This window comes from Protomyctophum parallelum (assembly GCF_964188405.1).
Source record: "Protomyctophum parallelum genome assembly, chromosome: 6".
Classification (NCBI taxonomy): domain Eukaryota; kingdom Metazoa; phylum Chordata; class Actinopteri; order Myctophiformes; family Myctophidae; genus Protomyctophum; species Protomyctophum parallelum.
The window spans coordinates 1,620,373-1,640,181 of record NC_139701.1 but is presented as its reverse complement, the minus strand read 5'-3'; the positions used below and the strand labels follow the sequence as shown (position 1 = coordinate 1,640,181).

At 44.0% G+C, this 19,809-nt stretch overlaps 1 protein-coding gene across 1 annotated transcript in view; it reads right to left on the bottom strand.

Annotated features, from left to right (window-relative positions):
- Positions 1 to 18,620, bottom strand: part of kif14 (kinesin family member 14) — a gene marked incomplete at both ends in the record, with an annotated part of 47,570 nt that extends 28,950 nt beyond the window's left edge. Inside the window, 16 exons of the mRNA XM_083768041.1 lie at positions 599 to 756; positions 3,696 to 3,798; positions 4,902 to 5,086; positions 6,015 to 6,078; positions 6,156 to 6,303; positions 8,810 to 8,982; positions 11,647 to 11,765; positions 12,117 to 12,233; positions 13,244 to 13,351; positions 14,078 to 14,108; positions 14,209 to 14,261; positions 15,739 to 15,837; positions 15,987 to 16,074; positions 16,612 to 16,866; positions 17,193 to 17,484; positions 17,792 to 18,620. Of these exons, the coding sequence (XP_083624167.1) occupies positions 599 to 756; positions 3,696 to 3,798; positions 4,902 to 5,086; positions 6,015 to 6,078; positions 6,156 to 6,303; positions 8,810 to 8,982; positions 11,647 to 11,765; positions 12,117 to 12,233; positions 13,244 to 13,351; positions 14,078 to 14,108; positions 14,209 to 14,261; positions 15,739 to 15,837; positions 15,987 to 16,074; positions 16,612 to 16,866; positions 17,193 to 17,484; positions 17,792 to 18,620 (2,822 nt within the window). The remainder of the gene's footprint in view (positions 1 to 598; positions 757 to 3,695; positions 3,799 to 4,901; positions 5,087 to 6,014; positions 6,079 to 6,155; positions 6,304 to 8,809; positions 8,983 to 11,646; positions 11,766 to 12,116; positions 12,234 to 13,243; positions 13,352 to 14,077; positions 14,109 to 14,208; positions 14,262 to 15,738; positions 15,838 to 15,986; positions 16,075 to 16,611; positions 16,867 to 17,192; positions 17,485 to 17,791) is intronic.
- Positions 18,621 to 19,809: the final 1,189 nt, after the last annotated feature.

The following is a 19,809-nucleotide window of genomic DNA, read 5'->3' as shown; positions in this document are numbered from 1 at the left end:
GGTTAACAGTAGTCAAGTGTCTGCATCTCTCGAGCCCTGGAACGAACAGCAATCGAACAGGGAGGGAAGAGAGCAAAGTAGTCTGTCCCCGTGTAAAGCCAGTAACACTGCACTGAACATAGGAGGTACTGGTGTTAGAAAGGGACGACCCTTTTGACAAGGGTTTAATCTTAAACATTGCATTATATGAAACCTTCTACAGTTCATCTAGTTTCCCAAAGTTCATCCAAAAGACAGGACTGAGTACATGTGCAAACGTAGTGTACCAGTCAATTAGACAATGCAAAACGCCATCTGGTGCCTTCGTTGTCACTTGCACTACAGTATACAATGTTAGAAGCCACTAACAGCAGCAGTCAATCAATGAAAAAGCCCATGATCTCATTGCTGCTGGGCAGAAACGGGATCTCCATATTTAAACATTGTTTTTCTGGTTTCCACCAGACGGGGACGATTTCCTGCCTTGACCGAAAGATAGAATAGTCTCTGAAAACAATATAAAAGCGATAAATGAATCCTACCATTCTGGCACTCGTACTAAGACCTGACATATAGATTAGGCTTTTAAGTGTTGGCCTGAATGCCCCTTTAGACTCACTGGGCTCTTTGAGAGGAGAGCAGTTCGTTTTTGGCAAACTCAAAGTCCTTCTGTCCATCACCGGCACCGGTCCAGCACGAGACCCGTTTCCCAGACTGCACCTCTGCCGGGTGGTTGAAGCGGAAGTAATGGTCTCCGCCCAGAATCACCCGGTCCCCCTGTGAGGAACAGCAAAGAACGAAAGGTGACAGAAGGTAATTAGACACTTTGTGAGGCGACTGTGACTCAGGAGGTATAGAGCAGGTCATCCAATGATCCATGGGTCGGCGGTTCGAATCCCGGCTCCTCCTGTCTACATGTCGAAGTGTCCTTGGGCAAGACTCTGAACCCCAAATTGCTCCCGATTTGCTGGTTGGTACCTTGCATGGCTTCCGCCGTAATCGGTGTATGAATGGGTGAATGTAATGCACAATCTATGTAAAGCGCCTTGGATAAAGGCGCTATATAAATGCACCATTTAACAAAGGACATAAAAGCTAATGAAATACACATCACGATTCATCACTTCCTCATGATGTTTTTTTTCTTCATAACAATACAACCACCCACAAGATAAAAAACTAAAAGTACCAGACCATTTAAAATAAAATATATTTTGGTGAACGAACGAAACCATCCATCATTCTACAGAAGTATAAATGAAGGTATAGATCTGCAAATCATAGAATTCGTGCATTCAATTTCAATATATATTCAATTAAATATATGATATTTCTGAAAAGGTATATTGTGGAAATATTGTATCGTCTGGATGATATTTATCACTCGCTCGTAGCGCGCCACCGAGTGGCGCGCTACGAGCTTGTAGGTCTGCTATTTTTGAAAGGTCATGAAAATGTGACGCAAATCTTTGAATATATATTTCAGAGTGAACATTTTTAACTAAAATATTGGCTTCAGTTCATGTGAAGCATAGCAGATGTATAAAAGCCCATGATGAACCCAGACAGGTTGTTAACAGTAGTCAAGTGTCTGCATCTCTCGAGCCCTGGAACGAACAGCAATCGAACAGGGAGGGAAGAGAGCCAAGTAGTCTGTCCCCGTGTAAAGCCAGTAACACTGCACTGAACATAGGAGGTACTGGTGTTAGAAAGGGACGACCCTTTTGACAAGGGTTTAATCTTAAACATTGCATTATGAAACCTTCTACAGTTCATCTAGGGGAGGGTCCTGACCTGAGCCTCCATGTGCAAGCGCAAGTGTTTCTTCCCCGTGTAAAGCAGGGGGGCAGTCAGACAGATATTTTGTGAAGCCACTAAGGAAATGAAAGTTCATATAATGGCCTGTTGTGGTGCTGTCATTGGACACAGAAAAACCCATAGAAGTCCATGTATTTGGGCCCAACTTCACCTAGACTGTATTACCTTAATAAACATGGTCATGAATACTTTCTGCTTCCAGTCACTAGTTTAAAGTCTCATTTCTAATGTCATAATATTCTTTTTGGAAAATTATGGTCCCATTTATTTAAAAGAAATGACCATAAAGTCGCGTATGTTCTGAGGGGCGTGGCTACCGTTAAAGTCTATGATCGGGATTCCCCTCCCACTCGAGTCAAAATAAAAACCAACGGAGAAGAAGGGGGGGGGGGGGGGGGGAAGTCCCGCCTCGTTGTCTGAGCCAGCCAATGGCCAGCTGGGCCCAAACGGATCTAGAAAGATGGCGACTTACAGTGCAAGGAATTCCAGGCTTCATTTTACGTCCATGTTAGACCCGGGGAACGCTTTGTCCATATTTATTACAGTCTATGGTGTAAAGCCAGTAACACTGCACTGAACATAGGAGGTACTGGTGTTAGAAAAGGACGACCCTTTTGACAAGGGTTTAATGTTAAACATTGCATTATGAAACTGGGGGGGGGGGGGGTCCCTGGAACTACATATTTTGAGATGGGGGTCCGTGGCCCAATAGAGATAATTCTGGTGGTCCATGACATGAAAAAGGTTGAGCACCACTGACACAGAAACATGGGTTTTTCAGAAAAATGTTTTCTGATTTTGAAGCCTTTTTTTTTATCGACGTCAGTCCAAAATGGGTTAAAGCGCAACAAAGAAATGCTGGGCATTGGGAGTCCAAAGGTCAGCACTGGGGAGAGGAGCACGCCAGCGCGTCTTTAACACAGACATTCATGGGGAGAGGAGCACGCCAGCGCGTCTTTAACATAGACATTCATGGGGAGAGGAGCACGCCAGCGCGTCTTTAACACAGACATTCATGGGGAGAGGAGCACGCCAGCGCGTCTTTAACATAGACATTCATGGGGAGAGGAGCACGCCAGCACGTCTTTAACATAGACATTCATGGGGAGAGGAGCACGCCAGCGCGTCTTTAACATAGACATTCATGGGGAGAGGAGCACGCCAGCGCGTCTTTAACATAGACATTCATGGGGAGAGGAGCACGCCAGCGCGTCTTTAACATAGACATTCATGGGGAGAGGAGCACGCCAGCACGTCTTTAACAGAGACATTCATGGGGAGAGGAGCACGCCAGCGCGTCTTTAACATAGACATTCATGGGGAGAGGAGCACGCCAGCGCGTCTTTAACAGAGACATTCATGGGGAGAGGAGCACGCCAGCGCGTCTTTAACATAGACATTCATGGGGAGAGGAGCACGCCAGCGCGTCTTTAACAGAGACATTCATGGGGAGAGGAGCACGCCAGCGCGTCTTTAACATAGACATTCATGGGGAGAGGAGCACGCCAGCGCGTCTTTAACATAGACATTCATGGGGAGAGGAGCACGCCAGCGCGTCTTTAACAGAGACATTCATGGGGAGAGGAGCACGCCAGCGCGTCTTTAACAGAGACATTCATGGGGAGAGGAGCACGCCAGCGCGTCTTTAACAGAGACATTCATGGCAGACTGGCGCTGCCAACTCAATAGGCTGCTCTCTGTGGACACTTATCCCCCTAAAGGTTTTATTTTAAATGTTAATGTTTTACAGTGAACCGTTCTATGGTGCAAAGGATAAACCCATGTCAGTCAGCACAGTCAAATGTTTTACAGTGAACCGTTCTATGGTGCAAGGATAAACCCATGTCAGTCAGCACAGTCAAACGAGACAGATTGATGGATAGATTGGATATATTTACATGGTGAAGCACTATGGAGTCAGATATGATGGTCCCATTGATGTAGGTCTTGGCGTTCTCCATGGGAGTGATGCTGACCGTTCCTTTAACGTTAGATATGACACTGAAACAGAAACAAGACAGGAAAATGACTCATTATGGTTGTCCTTATATTTTACATTTTTTTCCCAAAGTACCGGTAATTCTTTTAACAATCTCTGGCAACCCATCTAGAATAGAGTTTCAATAGAGCGCCGAAGTCCTGACGTCACTCGCTCATCCCCTGGTTCTAAGGGGACGTTAACAACAAATAATCTAATTAATTAGAGGCTTTGTACATTAATTAAGGTAGCTTTAATTTAAAGGTATATTCAGTGATTTCACTCAAAAAACCTTAGGTTTCGTTTTTGGCTGTGGGACCCAGCCTTTTGTCCAATCAGGATAGAGAGTCAAAAACGAAACCTAAGGTTTTTTGACCCCCAGGGGTTAACTGGGGACAGGGAGGAACTCCTTATATGGCCAGCACACTCTATAGTAGGGAGGATTATCACAACAAAACAAAAACATAAGTGATATTTGAATATACCTTTAAACACTTAACTTAAGCAGTCACTAAATAGACATTGAACTTAAAGCTAAAGCTATAACTCGGGATAGATTTGAATGAATAAAACATTTTAATCAATCCGTGCAGTAAAGTACATTGATACTGTACGTAACTAGAACATGTACAGTGGTTGGAGGTAGCCTAGTGTTACATTGATACTGTACGTAACTAGAACATGTGCAGTGGTTGGAGGTAGCCTAGTGGTAAATGGTGCATTTATATAGCGCCTTTATCCAAGGCGCTTTACAGAGATTGTGCATTACATTCACCCATTCACACACACATTCATACACCGATGGCAGCGGAAACCATGCAAGGCACCAACTAGCACATCGGGAGCAATTAGGGGTTCAGTGTCTTGCACAAGGACACTTCGACAGTAACTCTGGGGGAGCCCGGGTTCGAACTGGCAACCTTACGGTTACCATAGTGACCATAGTGTTGGGTAGGATATTTGAAGCAGTTAGTTATTTGAAGCACACCTCCAGATAAGCATTCACAATAAGCATTAACCTTTCAGTGAAGTTATGAATGTATGAAACGTATCAATTGATTAATTGAACAAAAGGATAAGACGATAGACTCGATAAATCCAATGTTCAGTCATTGCTCTGCCTTACCAGTGTTGGTCAGCAATGAGGGCTCCCGACAGCTGGATGTCGTGGACGGAATGGAACTTGCATTTGCCCACCCTGGTCTGCCCCTCTCGGACCATGTAGAGCAGCATCTCAGACAGCTGGGGGTCCTCGTTCAGGTTCACCAGGTTGGGAAGACGGTTGTCCACCTGGAAGGTAACGGCTGTCCTCTGGGGGATGGGACAGACAAATTAAATTCATAAACAAGACAAGAGATCTACACATTGATAATGCATTAGTCTCTCCATATTCAGTGCATGACATTATGCGTCATATTGCGACACTGTTCGAGTTTCTACTGTCTGGACCTACAGCTAAATTGAACAAGCGGTGTGTAATTGGTTTTGTTTTTCCTCCCCCTCAACGCCGTAGTTTTTTGTCCATTTCCCAAAGCCATGGGTCTGGAGTTCATCTTACATCCTTTTAGGGTAGATTCCGTTTGATTCAAACTGTTCCCAAATAAGATTGCCTGGACCCCGCTGGCCATGATCGACATTGGCCTGGATTCTTCAACTGTATTCAAAGCTCAGCGTTGTCCACTTGTAGATTTGTTCTTGTCGGTATGCGACAGCAATAGACAGTCATGCAATTACTAAATGTTCCTGTAAAACTTTGAATTCATGAAGATTTTAGTTTGTCACATTCCTGAGCCAATGATCCAAAATTAAACTAATTGAAGTTAATAGGAGACCAATCTTAATGGCAATACTATATAAAGCATTCTCTTTGAACCTGGATAACTAGTAGGCTCAGTGATTACAGTGACATTTGGAGATTTTGTAATCACCATTTTTATTTTAAGGTAGTTTAGCATTGGTCTCCAACCACAGTGGACACCGTCCACAATACAAATATGGAATTATTGGCTCAGGACAGCAACAAAAACCTATCCATGAATTCAAGGCTTCATGGGGTGTTTTGGAATTTGGACGCAATTCTTTTAACCCATTCTGACCCGAGATCAGATTCTAAGAAATGTCTTCTACATCCTGACAGTTTTCTGAAAAAGCCATGTTTCTATGTCAGTTCTTCGGTTTTTCAAAAATAGCTAAAGCATAACTTGATGTTCCCGCCCCAAAATGGGTTAAATCTGCATACCTGCAGCTCCTCCGCCTCCTCCCGCTTGCGAACCTCCGCCTGTTCAAGCTTCTCTCGCCACGCCCTGGAAAAAGACATAAAATGGATTACTAAATGTACATTTATGAGCCGTTGGTTAAATCTAATCCTAAAACTACTGACCGGCCGGCCTCGGCCATCTGTCTCTCCTGGCTGAGCAGTCTGCTCCTCAGGGCGGTGATCTCCTGCTGGTAGCCTCGGACCCGCTCTGGCTCCACACCCTGGGAGCTCATCTGGGCCGACCGCAGCTTCTCCACCTCCGCCTTCAGGTCTGGACACATGATACAGTATAATGCATACACATAGTTATGATTACAGTATACAACACACATAGTACATGGCTCTATATTCGTCACTGCCTTTTCCCCTCATCCCTATATTAAAAAAAAAAAAAAAAAAAGTTCAACTAGCCGATCTACATAGACACGTGAACCATTTGAACTATTCAAAAATGTTTTTCAAAATAGTAAAAAAGAGGTTTAGGGATAAGGCAGTGAAGAAAATGGAGCCCATAGTATACATACAGTACAGTACAGTACACATGTACACATTACACAATGATACAGTACTGCAACTACTAGGGGTAAAAAAGACAGATAATAAAAGTCTACCACAATTCCATTCAAGGCATTTCTTGTAATATTAAGCAGTGTATAGAACGTGCCATTAGCAACTTCACCGCTCGTGTGAACTAGTGCTCAGCCTCAGTGATGGTGGGCACATCATTAAAGCCATCATTGGTTTGACAGTTTATTTAGAAGTAAATAACAGAGTTTGAGTAAGTGGCTCTGTTGTTGCAGATTACAGATTAGTAATGCACGCCAAAACATGGCAAGATGTTTCAGTTATTTGACCAACAATGCCCTAAAACTATGTTATTGTATCTTATACAGTACTTGGGCATCTCTACCAGACGGGATTCACAGGAGGTTAAATCAACAACAAGAGCTCCCCCTAGCGCTAAGAACGGCAAACAGGGCAATTTATTTTATGAAAAATAATACTTGCATGACAGTTAGCTGTCCGTGTACAGCTGACAGTGCATAAATATAGCCCAGAGGCAAGGTTAGGGCCAAGCCTTAATTGAACTAGGTGGTGAAGGATGGATGGGTGGACAGGAGGATGGTTGTCAGGGAGAGACACACACACCGGTTGTATTTACTATACTTGTGAGCACAACATTTTAGGACAGCAATTTTATGAATACCTTTTTTGGCATCGTTAACCACAAGGTGCAAGGGTTAGGGTTAGGGTGCAAGTCTAAAGTAAAAGTCAAAATACAAACTCACAACATGCCACGCTGTGACGTGTTGAGCTTGTAGATCCGACATTATTTGGTGTGCGACACCACCGTACAAGAACTAAGTATACAATAGGAAAAGATTTGTGTTGGTTAGCCATTGGGAAAAGATTTGTTTCTCCAATTGTAAACCTAAGGAGCTTTTTGCGACCATAAAACCACAGTTACTCGTGTGAGGACCAGGAAAATGGTCCTCACAATGGTCCATTTCTCAGATTCTACTGTACTTTGAGACATTCGATCCATACAAGGAGAGTAATACAAACAGTGACAACGCAGTCAGTGCACAAAATAATGAATTTCCACAAGCAAACAAATTAATAACCGATGCAGAAAGAGGGGACTGCATGTCAAATAACAATAGGATGCAGTCCACTGAGGGAGAGTCGGGTCATGGTGTTAATTAAATGATTCAATGCCATTAAAAATATACATACGGTATATATTTTTTCTGAATTCTTCAAAAATGGGTGGCAAAACAACTCAAGATTTAACGGTGTGATAAGATTAATTTCCAAAGCAGTAGGCATAGGTTTGTCAGTGTTCAGTTAGGACTTCACCGCTGTTCTAGACTCTACGTTGAATTTAGATAGATGTCACCAGACGTTTTGGTGAGAATCTTTGACCGTCTGGCTCTGAAAGACTAGAGGTTCAGCGTCTTGCTCAGGGACACCTTGTACTGGTGAGCGTCCCAGATGGCCGCACTATCTACGGTCTGCTGCCATAAAATATAAATAAACCCTGCTGAAGTTGTCTTTCGGTCTGATATTTTATGAATCATATTAACTATAGAGCCAAATCAATTTGACTGCACTTATTTTTACAACTTATAAGCAACTCAACTGCTTTTGATTTGTCTCTAAATTAATCGCGTGACTGTTGAGAGCCCAGCGTTTAACAAGTAACAATGATATTGTTGTGGTGGCTAGCTGGTGGTGAAGTTTAAATAATAGTGCCACCTAATAATTGTAAAGTGCATTTTCAATAATTTAATTAATGAATTTGTGTTTAGGTTAGGTTAGTTATAATATAAGCATAATCTATGTCAGAAAAAAGGGGAAAGAATTATATTAGGATCCATTAAGGGAACCCTTAGGAACCGGAACCGTTAACTTAAACCCCAGGGGGGGAAATAAAAAACATTGGAGTTGGAACCGGAGACCAATTGGGTCTCCATTTACCCGCTGAGAGCTGTTCATGAGGTGGGCTGCTGCGCCCGCCAGCGGGGGCAATGGGGCTCAAGAGGGATCCGGTAAGGATCCGGAACAGTTCAAATCCTAACGAATCCCAACCCTACTTCTAGTGTCTTTGTATTGTAATTGTATAGCAGATGAGAAAGTCCACATATAGTACCAGCACCGACAGTGTGCTAAAACAGATTCTGGAAACCGTTCCAAATGTGGTTCCGGTTCCCAAATCCTAACCGAAGAGTGAGAGAGTGTGTGAGCGTGCTTGCGCACTGTGGTGTGTCTCTGACCTCGGATCAGCTTGGCGTTTGTGTCCTCGTTGACCTTGGCGAGGTTGATGATCATGCGGGCTTGCTTGGCGTAACGGAGTGTGCTAAGGGTCTCCTCCGCGTTGCTGGCGGCTGGGCTCAGCGTGGCGATCATGGTGGTCTTCGAGTTGCCGCCGAGACTCTCCTTAAGCAGCCTGCAACCAGAGACAAACTAACAGCTCAAAGACTCTCCTTAAGCAGCCTGCAACCAGGGACAAACTAACAGCTCAAAGACTCTCCTTAAGCAGCCTGCAACCAGAGACAAACTAACAGCTCAAAGACTCTCCTTAAGCAGCCTGCAACCAGAGACAAACTAACAGCTCAAAGACTCTCCTTAAGCAGCCTGCAACCAGAGACAAACTAACAGCTCAAAGACTCTCCTTAAGCAGCCTGCAACCAGGGACAAACTAACAGCTCAAAGACTCTCCTTAAGCAGCCTGCAACCAGAGACAAACTAACAGCTCAAAGACTCTCCTTAAGCAGCCTGCAACCAGAGACAAACTAACAGCTCAAAGACTCTCCTTAAGCAGCCTGCAACCAGGGACAAACTAACAGCTCAAAGACTCTCCTTAAGCAGCCTGCAACCAGAGACAAACTAACAGCTCAAAGACTCTCCTTAAGCAGCCTGCAACCAGAGACAAACTAACAGCTCAAAGACTCTCCTTAAGCAGCCTGCAACCAGAGACAAACTAACAGCTCAAAGACTCTCCTTAAGCAGCCTGCAACCAGGGACAAACTAAGAGCTCAAAGACTCTCCTTAAGCAGCCTGCAACCAGGGACAAACTAACAGCTCAAAGACTCTACTTAAGCAGCCTACAACCAGAGACAAACTAACAGCTCAAAGACTCTCCTTAAGCAGCCTGCAACCAGGGACAAACTAACAGGTCAAAGACTCTCCTTAAGCAGCCTGCAACCAGAGACAAACTAACAGCTCAAAGACTCTCCTTAAGCAGCCTGCAACCAGAGACAAACTAACAGCTCAAAGACTCTCCTTAAGCAGCCTGCAACCAGGGACAAACTAACAGCTCAAAGACTCTCCTTAAGCAGCCTGCAACCAGAGACAAACTAACAGCTCAAAGACTCTCCTTAAGCAGCCTGCAACCAGAGACAAACTAACAGCTCAAAGACTCTCCTTAAGCAGCCTGCAACCAGAGACAAACTAACAGCTCAAAGACTCTCCTTAAGCAGCCTGCAACCAGGGACAAACTAACAGCTCAAAGACTCTCCTTAAGCAGCCTGCAACCAGAGACAAACTAACAGCTCAAAGACTCTCCTTAAGCAGCCTGCAACCAGAGACAAACTAACAGCTCAAAGACTCTCCTTAAGCAGCCTGCAACCAGGGACAAACTAACAGCTCAAAGACTCTCCTTAAGCAGCCTGCAACCAGAGACAAACTAACAGCTCAAAGACTCTCCTTAAGCAGCCTGCAACCAGAGACAAACTAACAGCTCAAAGACTCTCCTTAAGCAGCCTGCAACCAGAGACAAACTAACAGCTCAAAGACTCTCCTTAAGCAGCCTGCAACCAGGGACAAACTAAGAGCTCAAAGACTCTCCTTAAGCAGCCTGCAACCAGGGACAAACTAACAGCTCAAAGACTCTACTTAAGCAGCCTACAACCAGAGACAAACTAACAGCTCAAAGACTCTCCTTAAGCAGCCTGCAACCAGGGACAAACTAACAGGTCAAAGACTCTCCTTAAGCAGCCTGCAACCAGAGACAAACTAACAGCTCAAAGACTCTCCTTAAGCAGCCTACAACCAGAGACAAACTAACAGCTCAAAGACTCTCCTTAAGCAGCCTGCAACCAGAGACAAACTAACAGCTCAAAGACTCTCCTTAAGCAGCCTGCAACCAGAGACAAACTAACAGCTCAAAGACTCTCCTTAAGCAGCCTGCAACCAGAGACAAACTAACAGCTCAAAGACTCTCCTTAAGCAGCCTGCAACCAGGGACAAACTAACAGCTCAAAGACTCTCCTTAAGCAGCCTGCAACCAGAGACAAACTAACAGCTCAAAGACTCTCCTTAAGCAGCCTGCAACCAGAGACAAACTAACAGCTCAAAGACTCTCCTTAAGCAGCCTGCAACCAGAGACAAACTAACAGCTCAAAGACTCTCCTTAAGCAGCCTGCAACCAGGGACAAACTAACAGCTCAAAGACTCTCCTTAAGCAGCCTGCAACCAGGGACAAACTAACAGCTCAACCGTCTGGGCACCTAGGCTGCTGAGCCAGCCTGACGGTGTGCCGCGGGTTCGACTCCCGACCCGATCCCGACGGCCTTTGCCACGTGTCTTCACCCGATCTCTCTCCCCATTTCCTGTCGGATTACTTTCAAACTATCAATAAAGGCTAAAAAGAAAATAGTAAAACTAACAGCTCAAAGGGGGTGCACACGCAGATCCGACACCAAAGATCCAACATGCGGGAACAGCGGTCGGACATGCAGTCGAACATGCACTGCTCCCGTGCTTGTGTTTAGGTTAGGGTTTGAGGAAGTTGTCGGTCTAATGACACTCGGACCAATAGTATGTCGGAACTAAAGCCTGTACTCGCTCAAAGACAAGCAGGGACAAACGGAAGAGTTTGTCAAGGAGTAAAGTCTACATAATACCAGGCCTTTTTTAGATTAATCGGATTCAACCAATGACTGCACTCATAGTTCGTTCCAACAGTTAGCTTGACTATTTTTCCCCAACACAATTCCACCAAGTAGAAATACATATGGGAAGAGGTGTAACTATAGTCAGGTATTTAACAACATGCATTAAAATCAAGTTGTTTTGCATAGTGTAATAATGAATGAACTCAATTTCTCACCACGTGAGGACAGAGTCTCGGTACGGGATGAAGCATTTCCTCTTCGTCAGGGCCTGTTCCGACAGCGCGTAGATCACCTTCCCCAGGGTCATCAGGGACTTGTTGATGCTGGATCCCTCCTGCACCAACATAGTACATTTAGTAGAGCTTAGGGCTGGTCAATTTACACAAAATATAAATATATGAGCATTTAGAACCTCTAAAATGCTTAATGTGGGCTAAACAAATAATTGAGAAGCAGGTTATTTTTTATGTTTTTTTTGTAATTATTATTTAATACAAACTAAAACAAATGATTATTTTATAACCAACTGATTCAATTACTCTGATGAGAATCGCAATATCCACAGCATACCAAGACGTATAATATCATAGTGAAAATTACTAGTAGAGGTTAGCATTAGGTCTACTCTACATGCGTAAGAGAGTTTCTTCTGTACAGTAGAAAGTAGTATATATTATAATGTTACCCTGAGGCGGTCTCCACTGGTTTTGGCCGTCTTGCAGCGCTCGCTGCCTGCCAGATCTACCAGGTTGATCCGACTGGTGATCCGGTGGTCATGCTCTTCACCCTCTACAAACTCCGTCTGCGTGCACACACACACGGATCGAAGAGAAATAAAATATCACAACTGAGAACGTTTGTATGTAGTCCCAATGATCTGTGAAACGGTGTGAAAAGGAACACACACGCATATTCCTGAACAATTGACGTAATTGATCGTAAAAATTATGATGTTGTAGTAATATTGTCCCTGCTGGTTATACTGCCAACGAGGTGAAGAAATTGCAGATTGAGGCTCTAACCTTGGCTTTCATATGAAATATCCAAGACTATTCAAATTGTATAGAAGATGCTTCCAAAGATATTTCTAGTTTGACTACCGGTACTTCAAATGGTCCAAACTTTAAATAAATGAAAATAGCCCAATCTTAAAATAACGAAAATAGCCCATCTACAAGCTAGTGAGAGTAAAATGGAATCCCATGAGCAAGTCAGTTATGCTGATTAATGGTCAAATAAAAGCAGTCAGGAGGAAACGTGGCACAAAAAAAAACTAATTAAATGCATGTGACTCCAACAAGAATCGTCCTAGTCAGAATCTGAATGTCGTTGGTGTGTTAGTTTTCTTATGTGAGTTTTTTTGTTGACAACTTCCAACCGTCACAATGCAATTGAAATGGGGTGGTTAGTATTATAATATGCACTGTAATGCACTTTAGTGAGTCGTTTGACCATGAAATTCAAATATATTTAAACAGACCCTTGGTATCAGTAAAGTAATATGCAAGATTATAACAATGTGTCTGGTACAATAACTCACAAATAGATCTGTCAAAATCATGGCTGCCAGAGTATTACATATGTCCCATCACATCGCAAGCTTGTACATCTGCTTTTTTTTTCATCAGCCTATAATGACATTCCCATTATAAGGCCAGCAGGGAAAAGGGTGACAATTTTTAAACCTGATGCGTGCACACACACACACACACACACACACACACACACACACACACACACACACACACACACACACACACACACACACACACACACACACACACACACACACACACACACTAGAGTGTGTACCTTTGTCTGGGTCATGATGAGGGTGAAGACGGAGTGAGATCTGGAACTCTTGTCATTCATGCCCGTAGCAGCGGTGGCTCTCTGCTTGTTCCCCAGCTCCAGCCAAACCTGAGATCAAGACAGTGGTTACAATGTGTCTGGAGTCTCTGGACTGAACCAATTGATTTTAACCCATTCTGACCTGAGATCAGATTCATACGAGGTTTCCGCCGGACACACACTGGTCTGATGAACCCATTCTGACCTGAGATCAGATTCTAAAAATGTCAGTCGTTCTTCGATTTTTCAAAAAATAGCAGACCTACAAGCTCGTATCGCGCCACTCGGTGGCGCGATATGAGCTTGTAGATCTGCTATTTTTCAATAGCTAAAGCATAACATGATGCTGACACCAAAATGGGTGCCCGTTCAGAATGGGTTAAAAAGGTGGTAACACTTTACTCAAAGTCAGGTCTGCAATGCCTTATAAATCGCCTTTATAATGCATTTAAATAAAACTGTAAGGCTTCATAATGCTCTATGTGCAATCAAGCCCAACTAACAACTCCGTACAAGAAGGTTATGTGAAGTGTTATTATAAGTGCTGGTCATAATGCATTAGCAGACATAGCACATAACTACCATGCATAGTCTGTATCTGGCAGATGGTGTGAACACGCAGTCAGATACAGGCTAGCATTATTTGTCATTGTAAGCCAGCGACATTACAACACTCCAGAGGCTGCAAAAAAGTTGAGCTCGTTTCAAATTCAGCTACAAATATGCGGTGTACTGTACAACAGTAGCTTTCCATCTTGTGTTAGCGGCCAGTCGTAACGCAGCATTAGAACGTACCTGAATGTCCCTGTAAGAGCTCACCACATGCCTGTTGAGGAAAAAAACTGAAAGTAAGAAATTCTGCAGATGACCACAGAAAAATGTCCTACAAAGGGAGATTGTGAAGTCTGATATGAATGGCTTCTTACGCAGACAGTTCCTCAACGTAGGGTCCATGGATAGGATGTTCCCTCACCCTCAACTAGAAGACAACAAACAAAGGATTTAAGATATAAGTAAGTCAGTCAGTTAAGAAATTGCTATAAAAATAAACATGCATTTAATGCTTCTCCTCCTCCAACCCCCCACCCAAGTTAGTTTTTAAGAAAAAGTTTAACACTTTCTTGCAGATGTTTAATGATTAACATAATTACGGATAGAACAGCTAGTAAATATAATACTCATTTCTCAGAGCCTGCATGCAAGTTTCTCTGATATGTATTTTTAGTCAATGATATCACTGCAGACTGTAGAACTAACACCAGGGAAGTTGACCAATCAAACACTGTTTGAGAGTTAGTCAGTGACCGGTAGAACAGCAGGATGGAAAAACTGTGGAGTTCGCAGTTCGAACCAGGGCTCCACCAGTTAGTGTCGAAGTGTCTTTGAGCAAGACACTGAACCCCTAATTGCTCCTGATGTGCATCAGTGTATGAATGCGTGTGTGAATGTAATGCACAATCTATGTAAAGTACTTTGGATAAAAGCGCTACATAAATGCATTATTTTTTGTCAGTTGGCTTCTTTCACTGCAGCACAAAGTCTACTGTAGTTCTTCCAGCATGCCACTGGGTGGCAGTAGTACACCAGGCTGCTACAGCAATACAGGTGTTGTGGATGTTATTATGTCTAAAGGCTGATTTATTGTCTCCACCAGGCCGAAGGCATGTGGGGAGAGTATGTTTTGCACTCCGTCCGTCCGTGTGTCCGTGTGTCCGTCCGTGTGTCCGTGTGTCCGTGAACAGCTAATCTCGGCCACCGTTAACCCGGTCGATGCCATATTTTGCACACACACTCCCTGGATGCCAACCATGAACCTCTGCCCCAAACTTTCCAGAACGGCCTGTTATAGCGCCACCAGGAGGCCGCTTTGTGCAAAACAAGTTTTTGCACAGTACACCTACAGATTTTGTCCAAACATCACGCAAATTGGTACACAGTCTCTCTAGAGCCATTCAACGAAACGGGTCTTTCAGATTTATCAGACTCCATCCTGATTGGTTAAGATTGGCTTCCAAAGTTCACAGGAGTGCTCAGTTTCAAACAAAATGCTGCAAATCATGAACACATCGCGTGATTTCCGTGAAATTGTGCACCCACATTCCCACTAGGCCGAGGACGAAATGCCACATGAACAATTTCAACTCAGCCTCAAGGTGGCGCTATAACTGGCCGAAAAGTGTTTTTACCTCTAACTGCACGGATCTGTGGATAACCTGGTGGAGACCTGTGCCCGGAAGGGCACTTTTTCTAGTTAGTGTTGTACAGCCAATCATCAAGCTTGTAGATCTACCATTCTCAGAGAGTCACGTTATAGCATGTAAAATGAGCACGGATGAGAACGGTCAAATCGTGGCTATCAGCAAAAGTTGCTGTATGGTAAAGTTGAAGAGGAAAAGCAGACCAGTCATATCGACATGTGGCTGGAGCCTGGAGGTTATAAGTTCTAAAACACTTACAGGCATCCTCTTCTGGCTGTGTACCTCCCTGGCCACCAGCAGGTCATGGATCTTCTCATTGTAGACCTCGAAGTAGCTCATCTCCAGGTGACACGTCACCTGGAAGGAACACAAACGAGCACTTTGAAAGATACCGCTTCAAACAGTACCCCCGTGTTTATCCTAGTTGAAATCCTCCTCCTAGCGCTATATAAATCCGAAACATTATCAGAATGGTTGTGCCAGACGTCCTGGTACAGTAACAGTACCTCAGTGTTCTGTATAGCGGACAGTCTGGAGAAGAGCTCGTCGCAGAACCTGGGGATGACACCTGTCTGTTCGCCAAAGCCCATCATGCTGCAGGAGAGAAAGGGTTGAACAAAAGATGACACGTTATCAATGAGCAGTGTCCTTCCATAAAAAGACAATTTGAACAAATTGAACACCTGCATGACAAGTTGGAAGTTATACATTTAATCATAACTTAATCACGCATTTACACCCAGAGTGGGTGTATTGTACCCTCTGGTGTTTTTCAGAACTGAATCAATTTACAATTTAGGCATTAGCAGACGCTCTTAATCCAGAGAGACTTACATTATCAATTTGGGACCCCATCTACAGTCCGTCTCAAGAGACTAGAGAATTTTGATCAAATTGGGCAGATATGTTAGTTGGGAACAGGTGCCATTGATTTATTCTTCCTCCCTTTAATGTTTTAAACAAGTCAAAAGGTCAATAGTCACTCACAGTTTAAGGTTAAGGTTTAGGCCTATGCAGTACATATTGCAGAGCACATGATGACACAGGTATGGCATCTGTAAAGTAAACTAATACATCCATGGCCTGGAATGCAGTATTCCCTCTTTATACAGTTAGTGCGCAGGTACATACGTGTAGGACTTTCCAGAGCCTGTTTGCCCGTAGGCAAACAGGCAGGTGTTGAAGCCTTCAAAGGCTCTCTCCAGGAGAGGCCTAGCAAGAGTTTCATACACCGTCTGTTGGCTGGCAAACTCTGAGTGGCTCTCATCCACTGAGCAGAAGGAGAAGTCATAAGCAAAGGTGTGGGTCTGTTTGGAGACTGGGTGGTGGATCACCGTCTCTTTGTTCTTCATGAAAACAACCTGCACAGCTTTGTCTTTCTTCTCCCTAAAATGTACGGGGATGAACATGAATGACATGTGCACATATCCAGTATACTTGCAGCTGCATGATATTATGGTGTGGTAATTATGGTGTATTCTAACATTAGCAACACTATTTTGCATAATATTCTAGCATTCCACAACATTGTCATGGACATAAATATTGATTTATTATCAATATTTATTATACCATGATATTTCCTTTCAGTTTCCTTTCCACATTTCAGCATTGCATTTGACTAAATTTCCAACTGCTACCGTTACATTATGATATTATCCAAATCGTACAACCTAAAAAGGCACAACACAACTGAGGTAAACATTACATACATAGTGTTGAATGGACGGAGTCGAACTGCTACAGTAACTGCACTGTTCTCCAGGTTCTGGGAGTGCTGCTGCTGCCCCAGGACCTCATGAGTTCGCACCAGGGGCTCGACACTGGCAGGCGTCAGTACCAAGGCTGGAGCGGCTGGGGCGCTGGCGGCCGGTACCGAGGCTGGAGCAGCTGGGGCGCTGGCGGCCGGTACCGAGGCTGGAGCAGCTGGGGCGCTGGCGGCCGGTACCGAGGCTGGAGCAGCTGGGGTGGTGGCGTTCGAGGTGGTGCTTGACTTCTGCAAACCTGCAGACAGATAGTGGAGGGAAGTAAGTAAGTACATTTAGTCACGTACTGTTTTTTTCCCCCTTTTCTTTCATTACTTTATACTTCTAGTCCACTGCAAGATGTGAACAATTTAGTTACTGTAGATTCTTAATTTGAAAATGGGCCAATCACAATGCATCGCAATGCGTTGTGAGCTGCTACTAGGTAGATCTGCCATTTTAGTACTTGAGAATGATAGTATTTCAATCATAGATGTTTACATGGTGGCATTGCAAGATTTACTCAAGTTCAAAAAAAAAATCTGACTACTTCTTCCATCACTGACCTGCAGAGATCTTCATCCTTGGTGTTGGAGTGGGCGTAGCTCCTTCAGGCGGTTGCGTCCGCATCACCTTTGGTGCTGCCAAGTTTGCAGACTTGGCTGCCACCCCCTTTGGGACTTCCTTCCTCCCCAGCTTCTCGAAGATGTCCTTCTTTGCCGAGATCTTCTCAAAGATGGTCTTCCGGTTAGGAGTCGAGTAGGTTTTGGATTTGTCCTCTAGGTTTGCCGGGACCGCAAGGGACCTCCCATTGGTCGAGGAGGGTGTCCTGCTCTCTGGCACAACCACACCTTTACCGGGTGCGTTTACCGGAGCAGTGACCTGATGCGCTTTCCCTTTGGAGGTCGACGCGTCTCTCAGACTAGAGGAGCGGACAAAACCTTTGGACTGTTGGACATTGACCCGCCGTGCTCCCTGTGCACCCTCACCAACATCACTTCCTCCCAGTCTATCGACTGACCCGGCTCTGCGCTGTAAAGTCAGCCTTTTCTCAGGTGCCGGGGTGGCGGAGGCGGTGATTTGGACATTTTCGGTGATCGTTTTGTCTGCTCCGGTTTTTCTCTTTTGTAGCGTCAGGCGACTACGGGTAGGCGTGGCGCTGCCACTGCTCTGAGACGGTACCGGGATAACATAGGTCCTGTTAATTAGTTTGCTTGCATCCACCGATAATCTGCTGTCATCCGATGAGGAGTCTGTTGACCTTGAGTCATTTTTGCTCGTACCAGTTGCTTTTTGATCCTGATGCTCTCTGGCAGCAGTCGTCGTTGCCGCCATGTCCAAGAGGTGGTCATAATAGGCTGTATGCTTCCTGGCAGGCAACGAAAATAATGACATGGCTTGGCTGCTAAAAACTATATTTAACTTAAAAGAAAATCCTCAGTCACAGTAACTCAAGTAGGAGAATTTCTTCAACATCGACAAGATTTCCCTGAAAACATTAAAGAGAAAATTTGCAGTTTAGACATTTAACAGATGGGCTCGACAGACCAGATCAAGAGTCATACGTTTCAATCACGTGACACATAGTCCTGCTGTCTCCTGCATCAAGTGCAATTTCAACAGGTGGTAAGGACAGTTGATTTTCAACGAGCACTTCCAAACTCGAACACTTTGACAAATAATCACCTGAAATGAATTTATTGATGATAGAAAGTAGCTCATGTCTATGTTTTCATGGTGGGTTTACAGTGGATTTTTAAGAAACTATAAAAACTAGGATGCCAGCCTGGTAAACGTCAAGCCTAGCTGCATTATTCTGATGCTATCCAAACAACATTCTTGCAACTGTTAGGAAAAGTACTTTATTACTAAAGTAAAAGTACCAATTATATCACAATACTCAAATACCAATCTTAAGTTTGTAGAGTTTGTAGAATGGGTATAGTACAAAGTACAGATCAATACAAAATCAAATAAAAAGTAAAAGTACTCGTTTTGCAGAATGTCCGATTAGGTTTTCAAATGTTTAGAAATGCTTTGTCTTAAATAGCCCAAGCATGCATACAGCTTAAGTTTATTATTATTATTAATATTATTACCGGTATTCACAGTAGCCATGGTTCACATGACGCTCGATTACTGAGTACTTACTGACAGTCACGGAGTAGAAGTATTGAAAATTGGAAACACTCCAATAAATTAATTCCTCAAAAGTGTACCCAATTACATGTCCTAAAATGTACACCAATGGCTGTTTAGCAGCCCCTTTCGGGACCCTCGTTTACCTTTTCTGTATTTGGGACGCCGGTCTCCCCAAACAAACACAGAAAAGGGTCCATTATCATCAGTCATCACCCTTCAGCGCTAACGCTACTATCCCTTAATATAATTATACTCTAAGTACTAGCCCAGTTCCAAGCGGGGCTACGCTAACGCGTGCCTCCCACAAACGGACGGTATTACACGGCAACTGCGACGCCATCGCCGCTCAGACAGTAACTAAACCCACATCCAAATCAAGCGCGAATTAAATGTATGTCCCATTAAATGCATCCCAAAACAACCATTTCTGTTTACCTTTTTC